Genomic DNA, 19,899 nt, shown 5'->3' with positions numbered 1-19,899 from the left:
GTACCACAGCACTATTTGCATTTTGTTTGTTATGTTTTAATAAGTTCTGATTTTTCCTTGGAATTACTTAAGTTTCTGTCTTTATAAATTTTCCATGTTAAGACTGGCTTTCTTGGATGTTTTGAATAGAATTCCGTACTAGTCTGAAAATGTTCAGATGAAAGTACAGTCAGACAATTTGCCCAATGACATCTGTTCAGCAGCATAATTTTACTCAGCTACAAATGACATAATTAATTGAATGGGACATTTCAAATAGAATTTGACAGCTTTCCAGCCCAGTATCTCCCAACTTAGTATTTAGTGAAAATACGCCATCCTAGAAATGTTACAGGGCCTACAAAGAATTTGTTTTATGAAAGGTAGTGCTGTGATGTTGGAAAATAATGCATTAAAATATCATGTCTGCCACTTGTGACATATATATGTGCTTCTCAGCTTCTGAAACATCTCAGTGTTTTCTAGTGAATCTTTTGAGCTGTGATTCAATGGTGCTGTGTTGCCTACATCTGTAACTATATTAGGCACGTGAGATCAGAATGGTATGAAAAGCTCTTAGATTGTCTTGTACAAGTTTTAGTGGAAGCATAATAACGGGAAGTGTGCTTTTCATCAGAAACCACAGTATTGTCATCTGAGGAACAGATCCATGGATGGGGAGCCTTCCAGAGCCGTGTTAGTCTTTAGTCTAACCAAAGCCAAATCAGAATACTCAGTTTTTGTCTGGGTCCAGCCTGCAGAGCAGCAGTGCACATTATTTCTGATCTTTGCCGTAGATAGTTCAGAGGTGGAGTAGTTCAGTGGTTATTTCCAGCAGTATGCTTTAACTTTTAGCATGTTGCTTCAGGGTTTTACAGCCACTTCCACTACCCTTAGTTAGAACTACTTCGTGTAGATCACACAGTAAAGTATCTCCAAAGCAGGCAGCCTACAGAGTTTGCCTAAATGTACAGAATTGTGTTTTCCCATCAAAAAATCAGTTAGACAATGAGCACCATCATCTCTCCATCACTGACAACAATTTGTGGCCAGTGTTATTCAGGAGCCTTTCCTGAAATCTTTGCTTTTCATGGCATCCTGCCCAGATGAACAAGTAACACGATTTCTATTAATCCACTACACAGGGAAGCTCAAAGAGGAAATATAAAATATTCCTCACAAGGACAGTTCTGAAAGAAGTGCTGAAAACAGTCAAATTCTGCGCTGGTATGTCAGAATTGGCCAGTGAAAAACAAAAACAGATGATCTTCGAGGTTAATATGGGTGGGATGCTGGGAATCCTGCCCTGAGTTTGGCTTTAGGTGTGTGTGAGGTTGAGCAGTTCTAGTCAAAGCTCACAGAAGTCAGAGGGCAATGAAGATGGTGAAGGGCCTTGATTTGAAGCTGTGTAAGGATACTGAGGGCACTTGGTCTGTTCAGCTGGAGGAGACTGAGGGGAGACCTCACTGCAGTTCCAACTTCCTGGGGAGGGGCAGAGGAGGGGCAGGCACTGATCTCTGCTCTGTGGGGACCAGGGACAGGACCCCAGGGAATGGCCTGGAGTTGTGTCAGGGCAGGTTTACGTTGGATGTCAGGAAAAGGTTCTTCCCCAGAGGGTGGTTGGGCACTGAACAGGCTCCCCAGGGCAGTGGGCACAGCACCAAGGCTGACAGAGCTCATGTAGCATTTGGATGATCCTCTGGGGCACAGGGTGGGACTCTTGGGGATGGTCCTGTGCAGGGATAAGGGTTGGACTTGATGGTCCTTTTGGGTCCCTTCTAACACAGCACATTCTGTGATTCTGTGGTGCCATTTCCTCTATTGCTGTGTCTCTGGGCTCTCTTGTGAAGACAGGGTGAACCTTGCTGGTCTTCCTTTCATTCCCCCACATGTGCCAGGTTGGTCTCCTCTTCCCTTAATGACCATCTGAGGTGCAGGCTACCTAACACCATCCCATTATGACTAACCTGGGGATCTAGGCCAAGTTTAAGCCATTTTAGGGAGAGAACTCATTTTTACCCATCCACTTTGTTGGAAAACATGTTGTTTTTCTTCTTCCTGCTCTCACCGCAACACTGGTTAGCAGTAGTCTCTTCATTAACATTTTGGAGTTAGAATGATAAAATAAATGCTACAGTTTTGGCAAGTAAATGATGTTGTAAACACGACAAAGAGTGATGGAAGCAGGGTGTGCAGTGAGAGCCCAGAACAGCATGGGAGGCCGCCAATGTGCTTCATTTCATTTCAGTCTTTTCCTATTGAAGTTTGGGGAGGTGAAGCTTATGGATTATTTTCCCAGCAGTCAGGAAACAAGAAAGCTCTCAATCACTCAGTGATTGCCAGCCAGGGAGCTGGTTTTCTCCCTCAGCTGTTTGGATTTGTTTGCTTACACCATTCTTCGGTTTTCTGCACGCTGCGACCGCACGTGGTGAGGAGTTATGAAGGCAGGACTCTTGTAGGCTTTAAAAGGTGTGTTTGTCCCTCTTCTCTCCCTGTTCCCAGCACATCAGAGAGCAGCTATGGATGAGATTGTTTCAACACAGTGTCCAGAGATAAGTCAGTGTGGCTCTCACTTTGGATGTTGTAGGATGTATTTCTCAAAATTTTCTCCTGCTGTGCCTGGCACTGTTCCACCCATGCAAGGTGATAGGAGAGGGATTTTCACATGGACTCCAGTAGACACAGGTTTATATGACTTTCTGCCTCCAAAGAACTGGGAAGAAGTACAGAGGCATATTTTGCAAATGCAGTGTATGATCTCCTCAAATTGTCTATCCATAGACCATGTGAAATAGGCCAGAGGCTACAGCCACAGAGTTAATATTGAAACTTTGGATGCTTGGCTGATTTCCCAGCTATTACAGTTTTATTTTGCTCCCATCTTTTCCTCCGAATTGTTGTGCTAATTAAGCTCTGCAAATTTCAATCTCTCAGGTTCTTCAATTATGACATTGCAGTCCCTCTATGGTAGCACACTGGAGTGTAGCAGATAGGATATTATGAAGTGGAGACATTCAATGGGAAAATGTCCAAAAGCATTTCAAATCACTTAAGATAATTAAACAAGGGGAAAGAATGTGGCGTGTTTAAAGAATATGAGGTGGTTTTGTGAATAGGATGATGTTGGTGCCTGTGCACGGGAAACTCATTACCCGGGCTGCTCTCATTCCTTATGTTGTAATGAGAAGGAAGAATTGAAAAACACCTCTGTGAATATCACCTTTGTGAGAGCAGGAGCCCTGAGACCACCACTGCAGAGGCAGCGGGTTTAACAGACTTGTTTATTCCTCTGTACCTTTGAAGAAACATGACAATTGAAGAAATAACAACAAATTTCGGTGTAAAGGTCGAAATGACCTGAATTGAGGTGCTTAAGAATTAATGCAGTGGGCTGGTGTCAGTAGGCAGCAGTTTCAATGACATTTTTTATAACTGCCTCTATGCCATCCTGTTTCACTCTCCTCTCCTCCCCCACACAGGTAGGGTTTAAAATGCATTGCCAGAGGGGTTTTAATAAGAATTTGTACAACAGAGTGAGGCAGCACTTGGATGGGGGAGAAAACAGGCAGTTCATCATTTGGAAGGACAAAGAAGAGGAAGAAGTCCCAGTAAAGGTCAGATGTCTGTGTGAGTTGCAGGAGCACACCTGAGGAGAGGGGAGGCACCACACTCACATCTGAGTCAGCCAGGCACTACTGGTTCCTCACTGTGATCAGTGCTCCCACGGAGCAGACGGAGCAGTTGACTGTCATTGTTTAAAAAGTCATAAGAATATTCAATGTTCTTCTGAAAACACCAGTTCTTAAAGTAGTGTCACCATGCTGAGCTGTTAATCAAAGCCAAAGGTAAGCAGAAAATCGAACTTTAGAGGATAGAAAGTATGTGTTCCAAAGCCCAAAAGGTTCACAGCATCTTCTCTGTATCATTGAAAGCAACCCAATGAAACCATGTACCCAAAGGGTGCATTGCTGTGATGTTGAACCCCAGAACAGGGATCAGGGAATCACAGACTGGTTTGGGTTGGAAGAGGCCTCAAAGATCATCTCGTTTCACCCCCTGCCATGGGCAGGGACAATTTCCACTTGACCAGGCTGCTCCAAGCCCCTTTCAACCTGGCCTTGGAGACTTCCAGGGACATGTCCACGTGTGACTGTATTTGAAACAAAATTTAAAATAGTGATTGGGGGCTGCATTTCCAAATCTTTCCATGGGATAAGGAGTTGCAAGAACAAAAATCAGGTCGTACACCTCCGCGCCCTAAGCCTTGCAGTATATATGCAGACCCCCTCAGAATCATTCCAAGGCATGTCAGACCTCAGAATCAGAGTCAACAACGTTCCAGCTCAGACATGAGGCTGCTTTACACCTCCATGACCTCCAAAAGAAAACACAATGCTGCTTTTAGAAGTCGCTTATGGTGCTTCTATTCCAGGCATGGGATTTTAGCCGTGTCCAGCTCCAGCTTTGCTGTACCCCATGGGAAAGTCCCAGCTCTTGATGGCAGTGGGCAGATCATGCCACATCCCTGGGAGTGCTGGGTGGGTTTGGGTTGTGTGCCACAGAGTGCCTGCCCAAGAGAAGCAGCCCAGGTGCTTGCTTGCTCTCTCTCACTAACAGGCAGTGCCAACACAACCAGGGATTTATTATTGTTGTAAAAACTCGGGTCTCTTCTGTCAGCCCCGATTCCCTGCTGGAGCAAAGGCCAAGTTTGATGCTCCATGTCGTGCCAGAGTAAGGCTTAATCCTGCTGAGATGTGTCGCAGAGAGCCACACACCACCCAGGGTGCTGAAGAAACATGTGCCAGAGCATCCAGCCATCCTGCTCTGTGGCTTTAAAGCAGAGCTGTTGACTCTCAGCTGCTGGGTGTCTCTTCAGTCTCACAGGGTGGCTTTGAGAGCCTTGTAGTTCCATTTTGATGGATAACAATGGTGGTGCCTTCCCTTTATATCTGTATGGCAAGGGCATGGCCTGGAACAGGGAGGGCAACCAAAGGATTTTGATCCTGAAAGACAGACTGAAACCCAAGCCTGTGTGCTGTTAGAAACAGGTTTACTCCCTAAGTTTGTCTCACATTTTCTGCTGTATCACCAAGGGAAACCCTGGTGTCTGCTCCTACTGGGATGATGCTTAGATTTTTCCTGAGTAGCTGACCTGAAAAAGTGCACAGTTCTTGTCTTTTTTTTATAGCCTGATATTCTACACTTGGTACCTGGATGATTAAAGGGGAATTTGATAACAATCTGCACTTATCTGAATGATATATGTACCAAGAAGGAAAGCAATTGTTTCAACTAATGAAGGAAGTGGACTAGGAAAAACTAGAACAGGTTGAATATTGGGAAATGCATCCTGACAGGAACATCTGTTGGAATGGAAAGTAATCTCCTTTTGAAAGTGTGGGATCAGCATTACCCCTGACATTTGAAGCTCGATGAGACAGCACCTGATTTGATCTATAACATACTTGGCTTCCAGGGAGGCCCTCTGTATGATCCACTAGATTTTTTCCATCTCTAACTTCTGTGACTGTCTGTCTGACTCGCCCTGGGTGATGAAATATCATTATAACCTTTTGAAATAATATATCGGTGCCTGGAGAGCAGAGACTGATTTTCTCATTTGCAAGTGAGAGGCAGTGTGTTAAATTACCATTCCTGTCATTAAATGGATGGAGTAAAAATTCTGATGTGTTTAAATCAAGACATTTTCCCCCTCCCCAAACAAACCACCTGAGATTTCACCTTGTTGGGGGCCAGGAAGGTGAGGATTAGAAGTTTAAATAACATTCATCATATTCCCTGAGGCTTAGGTTACTGGAAGCTTGTTTGACACTTGAAAATGTTTCAGCAAATGTGACATGTGAGCTTTCTACTGACTTACAGAGGATGAAGAAGCCTGTGCTGTGTCTGTCATAGATCAGGAGGAATAAAACTTATCCTTCTGGGCCATCAAAGCTTTTACTCATTAATTTGCCTCTGGGAAGTTTGGCCCTGAGCAACTTGGTCTAGTGAAAGGTGTCCCTGCCCATGGCAGGGGATTGGAACAAGATGAACTTTAAGGTCCCTCCCAACCCAAACCTTTCTCTGATTCTATGAAATGTGAAAAAATTCACAGTGCTGACAAACATAGTGACTAAGTACATAAGTAGTTTTACTCAAGAATTGAACTTTTGCACTTTTGGGGCATAAACAAACAGTTTATCTATTTATTGTGGTGTTAATTCATCTAATTTTTATTTTCAGTCATATCCAGCAGCTGATGCAGTTCTCTGTGGCATTTGTTTCTGTCTCTTCAAGCAGGGCAAAATATTGATAATCATCTGGTACTGCTGAGCATTGTAGCTGGCAACATTAGAAACTCTAGACATGGTGATGAATTGCACTATGATATATTAATGTTATTTTGATCCCCGCTCTTTAGAATTACATTGATCCAATTAGGTTAAGTAGCTTGCCATCTAAATTAATTTACTTTCGTCTATTAATCTCCTTCACTCTGGGCCAGAACCAGAAATGTAAATCAATCTATTATATTGCATATCTTCGGGGGGTGGGAAGGTAATTAAATTACCTAATAGATACATATACTGGATTCATTGTTTAGTATGTTAAACATTATTGCCATAATTGGAAAGTGAAGTGGTGCACACTCAGTAGTGGAATTTGAGTGCTTGTTACACTTAATTTTCATAACCTTTCACGACAAGCCTTGCTGTCCCTGGGTACTAACACTGCGTATGTGGCTGTAGAGCTTTTAAGATATTGGACATTTTGAAAGTGGGGATAACAGCTCCTTTCTCTGCCAGAAACCATTGGGCTCCCTGGCAACATGTCTCATAGAGGTCTCCAACCTCTGCAGTGTGGAGAAAACCTTCCCTCTGGCTTGCTGTCAGACTGGCACCAGCACGGCGTGTGGCAGGAAAACAGATGTCTCAGCAGTGATGTCTTAGTTACCGAACCGGAGCGGTGTCAGTGCAGACTCCTGAAAAGCTCTCTCATTTTCCCAGTGGTAGATGAAATTTCCATGATTCGAAATCATAAAATCACAGAACGGTTTGGATTGGAAGGGACCTTAAAGTTCATCCAGTTCCACCCCCTGCCATGGGCAGGGACACCTTCCACTAGCCCAGGTTGCTCCAAGCCCCGTCCAACCTGGCCTTGGACACTTCCAGGGATGGGGCAGCCACAGCTTCTCTTTGACATTGGGGGACACTTTTTCTTTTCTTAAGTGAGTCCAACAGTGGAACTCCATCATCTTGGTGCTCTTACCAGTCTTTTACTGATCCTACTGGGAATTCTTATGTTCAGCCAGTATTTTCCGGGGCGATAGCAAACTTTCTTCCTGATAGGGAGATTGATGGCAGCTACACCAGGAGTTTGTTTGCCTGTTGTGTTTCCTCACTTCAGTAAATAGAATTGTCCATGAAAGACTCAAACCAAAATGAAGCACTGATGCGAGGGAATGAGATCCAGTGGCTGGAAACTGAACGTTGGCACAGTTAAATTAGATACAAAGTGCTGCGGTTTTAGGTTGGGTTTAGTTAAATATTAAAAACCTGCCAGGCTTATGACAGTTTCTTTACCACAAGAGATCTAGGCAAGGCTCTTTACAGTAAGAAAAAGTCTCTGGTTCCTTAACTGTCATTGTAGCAGAAGATAAATTCGAGTCTGGTGACCCCTGTAATGGGCCAGGTCGTGTTGTTGATCACAGCGCTCCCTTCTGGTGTTAAAACCTATGGATCTCTGAAGTATTTTCTAAATCTGTGCCTGAGGGCAGAATGAACAGCAGCAGAAAGGTCACCTTTATCATCATTGCTGTCAAACACTTTGGAAATAGCAGAGCACAAAGTAAGTATATTGCTCAATCACTTTGCCCTTATGCTACATCTGTTACCCTTGCCTGTGTTTTGTCCCATTAAATAAAAATCACTCCCCCATCTGTATGAAATCCCACTTCCAAAAAGTGCACAGCAAAACTCTCTTGGCTTAAACGATGGGATCTTGCCTTTACAAAGGTAATTAATGCCTGCTAAGTGCAGAACTTAGCAGTTTTGTTATATAAATATTAATGGTAATTAAGAAAGCAGCTGCTCTTTGTGATAATGAGACAGTAGGAAACATAGAGGGACTTTTTACAAGAGCATGAAAAATTTAAAATTTAAAGTGAGAATCTGTTCTTGAATACTCATTGTATTATTGTGTTGGGGCTTCATCTTTTGCTTTGCCACTTTCTTCTTATTTTCCTTTTAGTTTTTGGTCTTGTTACATTCTTTTTTTTTTTTACTACCTTAACATAGAGTTTTTAAAGACAGCTTTTCTCTCCAGTAAGTGTTTGTACAGTTCCTTGCACAACCAGATCCTGATCAAGCCATTGGAACATTGATACTGTTGCAAATTAAGGAGGAATGAAAACTGGATGTTTGTTTGCATTCTAGTTTCATTGTTTATACAAAGCACAAGAAATGTGTACAGGGACTGTATAATGGTTTGCAACAGTATATTTTCAAGAGTGCAGCATTAAACAGCTTTAAATAAAAGAAAGGGCCTGGTTTGTTCAGATGAACAACCCAGGGGAGAAACACATCTTTGGAAAGGAACAGAGAGAACGTGTTGAAATGCAATGCCAAAGATTTTCAATACCCCACACTCTCCACTTTTAAGAAGGTGATGGTGCCATTTATCTTTTGTTTCTTCTATATTGTGCTTCTGCATTTCACCAGCATGTTTGTCAAAACTCAAACACGTTTGTGTGGAAGAGCACAGCTCAAGACCTGTGTTAGGAGTAAACGTGAATAAGGATTCTTCTTTCCGGCTTTGTTAGAAATGCTCTTTAGATAAGGAGTTGAAAAACAGATCAATAGCAAGGCTTTTTTTTTTTTAAAAAAAAAAGGTAGTTGCAACTTTCCCTGTTCCATGAGTTTACTACAAAAAGAGAAATTTTCATAGTTGTCACACACATGCCTCTCTCTGGAGATTTCTGGGAAATGACAATTGCAAGTAAAAATTTTTTATCTCATTGCCAAAGGCAGGAGGGGAAGTGTGGAAAGAATGGGAACAAAATACCTCATCACAGACATGGGCTCACCATCTCCTGGTACATCACTTTGTGAGATTTCCATTCATGAATATCCTTTTCAGATGATCAGAATAAATCCAGTGCTCTGACTCCTGTGATGTTCATGAAGTGTTTTCCCTTGAGTGTCAATGGAAGAAGTTTTTTCATTCACCAAGAGCTGAATTAGTCTTTGGGTGGTCACTTGCTGATGAATACAACAGATTATATTATAAAATAAGGAACACAGGCAAAACATTTTCCTTTTCAGCAAACCACCATCACTTAACAATAGTCCAAATGCCCACATTTCCCATTTACTGTAAAATGTGTCGAAAATTTCATGGAAGATTCAATACTGAAATATACTGGCACACAGCCCTCATTTGGAAGAGAAAACTCTGGAAACTTGTAGCCCTTTCACAATTACCACGGGAAGCGCTCGTGTCCCACAGCTTCAATATTTGGCGTCCTATTTTCCCTTATTCTGGCACTCATCGTGTCCTTAATGCCTGGCTTTGATCTCTGTCTCAAACAGAACCTCTAAAGGACAGAGTCAAGGGGATGTGGCCTTAATATGCCGTGTGCTCTGTTTTTTTTCCAGGGGCCTGTTGAGCAGCAGCTTCACAGAGACCCATTATTTGCAGGACGGCACTGACGTGGTTCTCGCGCGCAATCACACGGTAAGGTTGGTGTTCCACGGGCAGACGAGGCCTCGTCATTAAAATCCAAAGGGCTCCCTGTCAGGATCCGAGCCCTGGCATAAAACAGCTCGATGTGTCATCTCTTTTTTATTGTTGCCTTCAGTATCTTTTTACCTGCTGTGATCCTACAATGAATTTTTAGAGAGGCTTCGAAAGAAAGATGTGGGGTTTTCACCAGTTGACTTTTAAAATTTGTAAGATTTGTCCAGCTTCATGGAAATATACCTATATTTGGTAATTATTGCAGCCACTGTTGATAAGTTATGGATGAAAGACCTGGTTCTGTTGGGAAAATAACCCTAAATATCTGATTTCTGTAGTGGCTCAGGTCAGAGGTTTGAAGGCTTGAGTGTCTCTCCTCACTGGGGAAGCCACGGCTGGGATTTGGGAAAGGGGTTGTTTGGTCGGGTTTATTTTCTTAAACCACATCATGATTTCTACACACATATGTGTGTATGTGTATAATTATTCACATGTGTGTGTGTATAAATAATATATAATAAAATAATATATAATAAAATAATATATAATAAAATAATAATATAAATATGTGTATATTTACGTACATATATAAAAAAGATATAAACATGGCCTTTTAAAACAAGTAGTTCAAACCTCCTCTACATAAATCATAAACCCTTTAAGGCAGTAATGTTTTTGTCCTCTGACAGCATGAACAACTTAATAAGAAATAATGCAACAAGCTATTTTAATTACAAAGCTAATCTTTTATCTGCCTAAGTCCTCTAAAATATTTTTTATGTTATAGTATTTATTTATTGACTCTGTCAGCAGAGCCATTGTGCTTTGTGTTCCCATCCATAATGGGCTTTGCTGGTATCAGTGAAAGGAATTATTTCTATGCATAACATCTTACTTCTGAAAAAGCATCTTCATTATAGCTCCAGACCTCCCAAGTAAAGCAATCATTTTGAAAGCTTTCAGTACTTTCATTCTGCTGGATGCTCGTATCTTCTTCAAAATCAGCTTGGTAGAAAATAGTCATTTGTTTCAGTAACAGGAAGGCTGTAGAGACTCCTGAAGGAAGTAAAAGGAAATAAATGAAGCACACAAGTCTTTTAGAGATTTACCAGCATTAACAGGAATATGTGTACAGCTCATGACAGGTTTACCTTACTAAAAAAATATCTGTTTGCATAATGGCAGTTAGTCCTGATTAATAATGACAGAGCATTTTGCTGCCTGAAAGATATTTTTTTGAGAAAGATGACTGAATTCATTTTTCATTAAATGCTGCAATATGGTTTAGAAAAGATAAGTCTCTATGATTTTATTTTTATATCTTTTCTTCACTGAGGACATCAATACAGCCTGGAGTTGAAACCAAATCCAATTTTCCATTGAAAAGTTGCTTAGTCAAATTCTACTTGGAGGTCAAAGCAAGTCAGGTCTGTGGGGCTGTCATTTGGGGAGGTTCTTTAGCACACAAGTCATTGTTTGGGTTGTTTTTATGATTTATAGCCCTTGAAAATTCATCAAAAGTTGGTATTTATTAAATGATCTCAAGCAAGAGCAAGGTACTGTTTCAAGTTTGACAAATCAGCCCTGGTAATTATTTTTAGAGGGTCATCCATTTCATATACTAGTTTACAGGAATAAAAAGATTTGATAGGAAGAAAAAAATAATCCTGCAATTCAGTGGAGTTACTGAGCTAGAAATCAATTTTCTACCAGTCCCACTGCAGGCCATGGTCTGATAAGTTTACATTTTCGATATTGAACTTTGGTATCACATAGCTTGTGGATCTCAGAGAGACTGTGAAATGGGCCACAACAAGGAGCTCAGAGTTAATAAAATGACAAGTTGTATGTGGAGGGGAAAAGAAATCAGGACCTTTGCCATAACTGACTCTTTGATAAAGATGCTGGGCTGCAGCAGCAGCTGTGAGGGGAGAGATATCAGCTCACCCTCCTCATCTCACTGGGGACTGTGCTCAGCTCTGGTGATGCTAAACCCAAAGATTGCTTCCTTAGGAGCTCTGAACTGCACCTCTGCCTTGTGCTTACTTTAAACAGCAGAATAAACCTATTTATTTTGGAGTTTAGCCTGTTTCAGGGTGACCATAGGAGTCAGTGCTGAGACAAAGGGCGTTGATTTTTTTCTGTCTTACCAACTGGATGCCTGTAACTGATAATATTGAAAGAAAGTGAAATAGTGCACTCACACTGAAAACTTTAACCTTCATAGCAATTGTGACTGAAGTGATTCTCCCCAAAAAACTCAGTCTATGACTCCCTTCCCTTCCATTGTGGCTTTATCCTTGCTAATATGCTACTGACTCTTTATGAGGACTGATGATAAAAACACCCAAGAGTAAAACACTATTATCCTGTTTCTGCCATTTCTTTCACTGAGAAAACTATTGAGATTTGTATTTAGCAAGTCCGATGTGGCTGTGCCGTGTTCAGCTGCTCATGCTAGAAATAAAGATGCTCTAAACAAGCATTTTTCCTGGTATAACCTTATTTGCAGAAAATTTGTATCCGAGTCATTACATCTTGCCCAGCATTTTTATGGATTTTGCTTTCTTTACCGAAATCAAGGTGGTCTTTAGAAGGCTTTGTAAGCGAAAACCACGGCCCCAGACTGAAAAGGTTAATTAATGCAGCTGGATGGATGTGAATGGACCAAGTAATAAAAAGGCACAGTGAGATGGCTGTCAGGTTGAAGCAGGACTGATAACTTTCCCTTGCACTAATAAGAGAGGAACCTTTTAAACAGTGTTTTCGGTTTCCAGGTGGCATTCAAAGGAGCCATGAGAAAAGAAACGCTGGACGGGACACAGTCATTGCTTTCCAGCCAGTCACATAATTGGGAATGTAATATAACCTTTAGTCAACAATAAAATTAGCCTTGATTCCAGACAGATATGTGTGTATGCTCAGAAACTATCTCTGTTGTGGGTGCCTTTTGCAAGCAGTGAATTATTAAAGAAATACAATAACCGAGCCACAAAATTAAATTGGACAGTTGCCTCTCAAAATAGAAGACCCTCTTATTCTTGGTTGTTCTTAATAACATGCAGCTATTTGGTTGGGTAATTCAATAAAAGATTTCCTTTCCAGCCTTTTTACCCTCCCTTTCATTTTCTCTGTGATTTTTTTCAAATAATGGGGTTGGGATTGTCTTTTTATACTTTTCTTTATACATATTTATCCCTTATGTGGATACAAAGGTGTAAATGCTTTTAAATAAAAATAAGGGTCTATAGAAAGAAGTGAAATGTGGCAGCTGATTTTTTCATCTGATTAATTTTATAAAATATTCCAAATTGTAGCTTTAAATAAAATAACGCAGAAAAAGGTGGTCAGTAACATAAATTAAATACCATTGACCCTCTTAAAAAAACCCCAAACTCAAGCAAAACAAAAAACTCCTAGGTTTTTAGGATTTACAAAGAACCCAAGGTTTCCATTTAGGAACCATTTGGCCTGTTAAGCACAGTGAATATGTCCATGTGGGACATGGAAGGTGCTGTCAGTGTGATCCTGAATGCTGTAACCTGAAACTGATAATCCCTTTGAAATAAAAGGGATGGAAACACATAAAAAAAAAATAGAGGGCAAAGAGCATTTATGACTATTGAAATGTTTTCTGTTTTTTGCCATCAGGGTCACTGCTATTACCATGGCACTGTGCAAGGGGACCCCGACTCCTCCGTCAGCCTCAGCACCTGCTCTGGACTCAGGTGAGCCAATATTTCACTAATTTTGCTTCAGAAACCACCCTATAACATGGTGAGGGGTTTTTTTGGTTTGTTGGGGTTTTTTTTCCTTTTAATTAATGTATCAGTATTGGTGAAGGGTCTGGAGCACCAGGAGTGGCTGAGGGAGCTGTGGGGGCTCAGCCTGGAGGAAAAGAGACTCAGGAGGGACCTTCTTGCTCTCTGCAACTCCCTGACAGGAGGGTGGGGGTCAATCAGTCTGTTTTCTCTGGTAACAAGTCAGAAGACAAGAGGAAATAGCCTCAAGTTGTGTTGAGAGGTTTAGATTGGACATCAGGGAAAATTTCTTTACTGAAAATGTTGTCAAGCACTGGAACAGGCTGCCCAGGGCAGGGATTTACTCCTTCTGGAGGGATTTCAAGGACATGTGGATGTGGCACTTGGAGACATGGGTTAGTGGTGGCCTTGGCAGTGCTGGGGGAATGGTAGGACTTGGTGATCTTAGAGGGCTTTTCCAACATAAATGATTCCATGATTCTACTCATTTTCAAATGTTAGCCCAATCTCTACAAATCATTTTCCCCATAGTTGCTCTGAAGAGGAAAAAAAAAAGAAATAGATGGGGGGTTTTCCAAGAGCCATCCCTTCTCTCCTCCTGCACATGCCTCTCTATGCCCTTTGTAGCAATGTGGTGCTTGGCACATTTTTGGGCTGGCAGTGCCTGGTGGCCTTCCAGTCCTCCTTGTCCCCAAAAACTGTCTCACCATTGATGTCAGGGCTGCTTTGCAGCTGTGCACTCGTGCATGTCCAGCAGCCTCATCATTAGGAGGGATGGCTCAATAAATTGGCCTCATGATGATGCTCAGCATTAGGATTTTAGCTGCTTGTTGTCAGAAGAGTAGCAGATCCCCATCACCAAAAACCAAACCTCTTCCGAGTTTGAGAAAGGAATAGGCTGACAACGTTTAAGTACACAATGGACACAGTTCAGGAAACAATTATCTTCCTTACTTGGACAATCAGAGACTGGTATTTACTCACAGAGCTGTTCCAAATCACAGTAATTAACTGTAAATTGGCTCTAGTGTTCTCCCTGGAAAACCCAGTTTTCCTGTCAGATTTCCAGCTGTCTCAGCCTTTTCTATGTTTAATTTATCTACAAACAGCATGAGTAGCTGGAATCTTTTTCCCTTGATTTTGCATTTTGTGCAATAGTGGTATTGTCAAGGCTTTTATAAGGGAGCTCTGGGACTGACAGCAGCAGAGAAAGCAAACAGTTGGTTAGCAGGACCCCTCTCCCTGTGGGAATGACCCACTTGCTGTAGTGGATGGGATTCCTTTGACTCATTCCCACACAGAGAGGGGGTTTATGGGTGCTTCACTATATATCTGGCACCTTCCACAAGTTTATCTAATTAACCCCTTGCATGGATCGTGGCAGTCAACATTCACCTGTCATTCTCATTGTAAAAATATATGCAAAATTTAAAATTATACGTAAAAATATTATACAGTTCTCTCAGTATTTTAGTCAAAGGGATCAGAGTGCTGTAAGGTCCACAGGGAAAAACTTGTACCATGTGGGAGAGGGTCTGCAATGATGTCTTTGTTTCGGAGCTACCTGAAAAATTCATAACTCTCAAGAGAAAATACTCTCCTCCACATTAGAAGTATTTTCTTTCTTCTCTAATATGCTCTTTTTACAATTGTCGAGCTCACAGAGTTGTTTCCCAGTTTTAGGCAGTCAGATATGTCAAGGCAGCATATGCTGGCAGTGACACTTTTCTCTCATCTGGCACTACTGCAGACAAACCCCCAGAGTGCAAGCTGACAGTATTAGGCTTCTTCTCTGCAGGAAAAAAATGGAACAGCATCTTTTTCAAGACAAAGTTTCAGAAGTTTCCTTTGCAATGCATGTTTTGTTCTAGCAGGAGATCAGCTGAGGATACACCTCAGTGTCTGTGCCCATTTAGCTGCTGCATTTGCTGCTGAGGTTGGTAAATGGGGTGTCCCTTCCACTAGCCTAGGTTGCTCCAAGCCCTGTCCACCCCGGCCTTGAACACTTCCAGGGATGGGGCAGCCACAGCTTCTCTGGGCAACCTGTGCTAGGGCCTCACCTCCCTTAAAACAAAGAATTTCTTCCTAAAATCTCAGCTAAATCTTCCCTCCTTCAGCTTAAGGCCATTCTCCTTGTCCTCTCACTACATTTGTCCTTTGATCTATCACTACATGCCCTTGATGTCTATTAAAAGGCTTCATAATGCACTGTCAGCTCCATGAACCATCCAGGTCTTCTCACTAAAACCAGTCAGGAATAAAAGCCCAAGTGATGTGAGATCCCGAAGTAGCTTCGTTGAGGTCCTGAGAGCACTAAGCACCTTCCAGAATCAGGCTCACAGTTCACCTGTGCCACCAAAAAACTGTTGTGGCAATGCATCCCTTGAGAATTTAGGTGGAAAAATGTAGTGGAAGATGTCCCTGTCCATAGCAGGGAGGTTGCAACTAAATGGTTTTTGTAGGTCCCTTCCAACCCAAAACATTCTTTGATTCTCTGATTTATTGCACGTGATCCAGTCTGAAATAATACAAGGAGAAATAGGACAGTTCAAAAGTACATTGTGGCTTACTTGGCTGACAACTTTGCTAGCTTGAAAGAATAGTTATGGATGTCATGGGACGGGACGGGACAGGACAGGACAGGAGGTGAGGTGTCCCCAGGTGAGGACAGTCCCTGGAGCAGCCAGTGGAAGGACAGGCTGGTCTCACTTTCAGGCTCTGTTCCTGGCTTTGTGACAGTTTCTAAGTGAATCAGACAAATCTCTCCGTCTCAGTTTCTCCATCTGTGAAATTCATTTAATGATTTTACCCACCTCACACAGCTGTCACGTGGAGCTGGAGTTTAGGTGCCTGAAAAACATCTATTGAAAGGAAGTGCAGGCTGTTATCTCCCTGAAATCTCAGAGCACTAATATCCCCCCACTCCCACTAGACAGGCACCTTGGGCACTGTTCCAGGTGTGAATAGGTAGGAACTGTGTCTTTTTCCTCTGGATTAGGAGAGTTCATTAAAAGACATGAAACAAGTCATAAAGAAAAGGTTCCCCACTTTAGTGTGCTCTGACGCCTCAGTGCTCAGCAGTAGGCAAAGAAGCAAAAAGGATCATAGGAATTACTGAGACAGAAATAGAAGATAAAACAAGACCCCTCATTACCACTTTGTAAATCCATAGGGTACTCACGTCTTGAATTCTGCATGCAGTTCTTGTTTTCCCCTCCCCATCCCCACCTCAGAAAATGAAGAGGCATTATATCCAGAAGAGGTACAGAGAAGGGCAAAAATTATGATCAAAGGTAGGGAACAGCTTTTATCCAAGGACAGAAAATAGACTAGGATTTGTCACTTCTGAAAGGAGATGACGGAGAAAAGGGGCAGGATGAATGTCATGCTGAAGAGGGGACAATTACTGAATATTTTTCATAACCTCAAAATTAGGAGACATCAAATGGAACTTTAGAGCAAAGGAAAGTACTTTTTTTTATTCTCCACGTAATGAAGCTCTGGATCTCACTGTCACAGGTGGGTGTCAATGAAAAAAGTATCAGTATATTTGAAAAAGATGAGGCAATTTGGGAAGGGGAGCTCTGCTATGTTCTTATATCTCACCTCTGAATATCTGCTGTTGGCCAAGGCCAGAGATGGGGTGCTGAGCTGTGGGAACTTAGCTCTGACCTACTGCAACCATCAAGGTCTCCCTTACAGTGCAACCACATGGTTGAGCATTTGAGATGTGTTATTAGGTTGTAAACATGACGTGATTATTCTGTGATGAGGAAGAATCAAGTGCGAAATCTGAAAACTAAGACAGTTTTGACTAGTTTACATTTATCAGGCAGATAGAGGGGTGAGAGATAAAGATGAGTGAGGAGGCTTGGCTCTCACACACAGACACACAGGTATTCCAGCTGTTACATCCTCACAGACACAACATTCAAGCTCCTCATTTCACAGAGGAGTACAATGGCATAAATACGTGGATTGACACTGATAGCTGCCTAAAATGCAGGTTAGAAGAGAATATAATCATGCCATAATCTGTATCCTGCTGGCTCCTCGGGAGAAGGAAGGGCTGAATGGCAGAGAGGAGACAGTAAATGCTGAATGCAGGGAACAGGAACAATAGGTAATCAGGATTTCTGCTGCCTCCATCTGGATAAGAAAGCCAATTAGACTGTCAAGGCTTGTGGGAAGTTGAAGGTATCACAAAGTCAAGTCGTTTCCTTCCTGTCCCCAGGAAATACCCTCCTGTTTATCTAGCCTGGAGGCCCTTCAAGTTTTTAGCAAATAATTCTGGCCTGTGGCCACCACTCACATCTTCTGCGATAAATTTGTTTAGACTTGAATGATTTTTCCCTTATTACTTTCTCTCTGAGTGCAGAATGCAGCAAACACACAGAAAACTGCAGCACAAATCTCCGTGGTCCAGGGACTGGCACAGGACCCTGGCACAGGAATGTGCAGCCACAAAGGCATCTGCAGTGACCTCTTGTTGGGGGGGGAAAAGCTTGAGATATGCTCTCAGAAATGCCTCAGTAGTTTAAAACCATAAATCTTACAGGAAGCCCTTTCCTTCCGAAATATCAAAAACATGTTCAAATAGCCTAAGAATCCGTCAGAGTTACCCAGTTCCTGGATAATAAACCCATTCACACACTCAAAAAGTACTCAGTTGTTGTCCAGCCTCATCAGCAGCTGCAAGAGTCTGTGTGCACAGTGGCAGGGATGGGATAAGGCCCCAGAAGGGAATAGATGCTCATTTTCACTGGGATTACACCGTGATGGTACATGAGGCTGCCAATACCGGAGCCATCCATTTTTCAAATGGTCTGGCTGAATTCACTGTATCCCAGACACAGTCAGCTGAACAGGGGATTTAAATGTGACACTCCAGACATCAACTATTCAAAAAAGGAATGGAAGTAGGAAACCAGTGAGGAAAGAAAAAAGTATAAATTCCTCATGACTTCTCAAGCATGATTTCCCCATGGAAGGGGAGATTTCATCCAAAAGTTAAGTTAGGAGGAAAGCACAGTTGAGAAAAGCACTGGTTTGGATGTGTGCTTTTCCTCCATAATTTCTGAAGAGCTTTTAGCTCACATAAACATCCCACATGGTTTGTAATTTATCTGACCATGAGACTACTGGAGGATTTTGAGCTTAGCATTAAAATTCATTCACTTTCTGGAGTTTCATAGCTTCTGAGTGCTGTCTGCTGGAGGGGTGAACAGCTCCTGGATCACAATCACCTCTGGGATCTGACATGAACAGTATGTCCATCCTGTGGCCACTGTGTGCAGTCTGTCCCCACGTGCATAGGGATCGCTGCTCCTGCCAGGACAGGCATGAGGGATGATACTACCTGGCTGTTTGAGCCTCTTCCTTCTCCACCCAGTCTGGTTCTGGCACTTAATGTGATGTGCAAGTTTGAATCAACCCTTTATTGCCCCACTGTTTTCAGCACAGCACCATAAAACCTGCTCACTAAATTGACACTGATGCCAGCATTTCATTCTTCCTTCATTTTTCTCTGCTTCCCTTGGTCTGGTCTGTCACCCTCCCAGCTGAACCCACACATGACACTTTCTGTGACAACGAAACTACTCTTTCTTGCAACACAAATGCTGGACATGAGATTGCATTTATTACCTTCCATTCAAGTAGCTCCTTGCTTAAATTCCAGGCATCAGAGTTGCAGACCAATCTGCATTCACTCTGCACAGATCTGTCTCGCACTGAGAAAGGATTAAGTGTCTGCTACAGTAGTCTCTGGCCATGGCCATGTTTCAGACACTGTGCTAGAGAATATATTTTCAGGTTAATGAAAGACATTGGCTGGAAAAAAACCTCCCATGTGAGTAATGATGTGTCTGTGTGAGAACACCTCCACCACTCCTGCAATATGTAAAAACAAGAATGCTACTGCTTTCACCTGCCTTTGAGATGTTGCCCTTCGTTGCTTTGGGTCAGCTTGGTTATTTTAATGGAATCTGGCTGTGCAGTGTAGTAGGGTAACGGGGTTTTTTTTGTCTGTTGTGTTGTGTTCTTCATCAATAGACAATTATTGTCTGTGGTTACTAAAATTTACCCCTTTTTAAAGGTGAGGAACTGATGCAGAAGAGGTGACTTGCCTTTCCAGGGCAGTGATGGAGACAGGAGTATTTCTACCTCTAGACTCTGTATTTCCCAGTCCTTTAAAGTTAAAGAATAACCAAACCATTTGGAAAATATCTAAATATCAGCTATCCTATTAGAAAAACAGTCAATAGATCATCTTGCTCATTTATCCCACTCGTATTCATCTGCAACTTATTAAAACAGCCTAAAAGTGAAGTTTTCGTTCGTCACTTAATTTTTCTTCCTCTTTTGTTTGTTTGCCTGCTTACTTGCCTGGGAATTTGTTAGACAAAGTCCTGAGAATGAA

At 42.1% G+C, this 19,899-nt stretch overlaps 1 protein-coding gene across 2 annotated transcripts in view; it reads left to right on the top strand.

Annotated features, from left to right (window-relative positions):
* The window catches only part of ADAM12 (ADAM metallopeptidase domain 12), a 182,026-nt gene that overhangs the window by 94,181 nt on the left and 67,946 nt on the right, over positions 1 to 19,899 (top strand). For both annotated transcript variants that reach the window (XM_017809137.1, XM_017809136.1), the window contains exons 4-5: positions 9,636 to 9,714; positions 13,369 to 13,445. In XM_017809137.1, the coding sequence (XP_017664626.1) occupies positions 9,636 to 9,714; positions 13,369 to 13,445 (156 nt within the window). The remainder of the gene's footprint in view (positions 1 to 9,635; positions 9,715 to 13,368; positions 13,446 to 19,899) is intronic.

Source organism: Lepidothrix coronata, unplaced genomic scaffold (assembly GCF_001604755.1).
Source record: "Lepidothrix coronata isolate B3197 unplaced genomic scaffold, Lepidothrix_coronata-1.0 Scaffold25, whole genome shotgun sequence".
In the NCBI taxonomy this organism is placed as follows: domain Eukaryota; kingdom Metazoa; phylum Chordata; class Aves; order Passeriformes; family Pipridae; genus Lepidothrix; species Lepidothrix coronata.
This window is presented reverse-complemented; position numbering and strand designations above follow the sequence as displayed.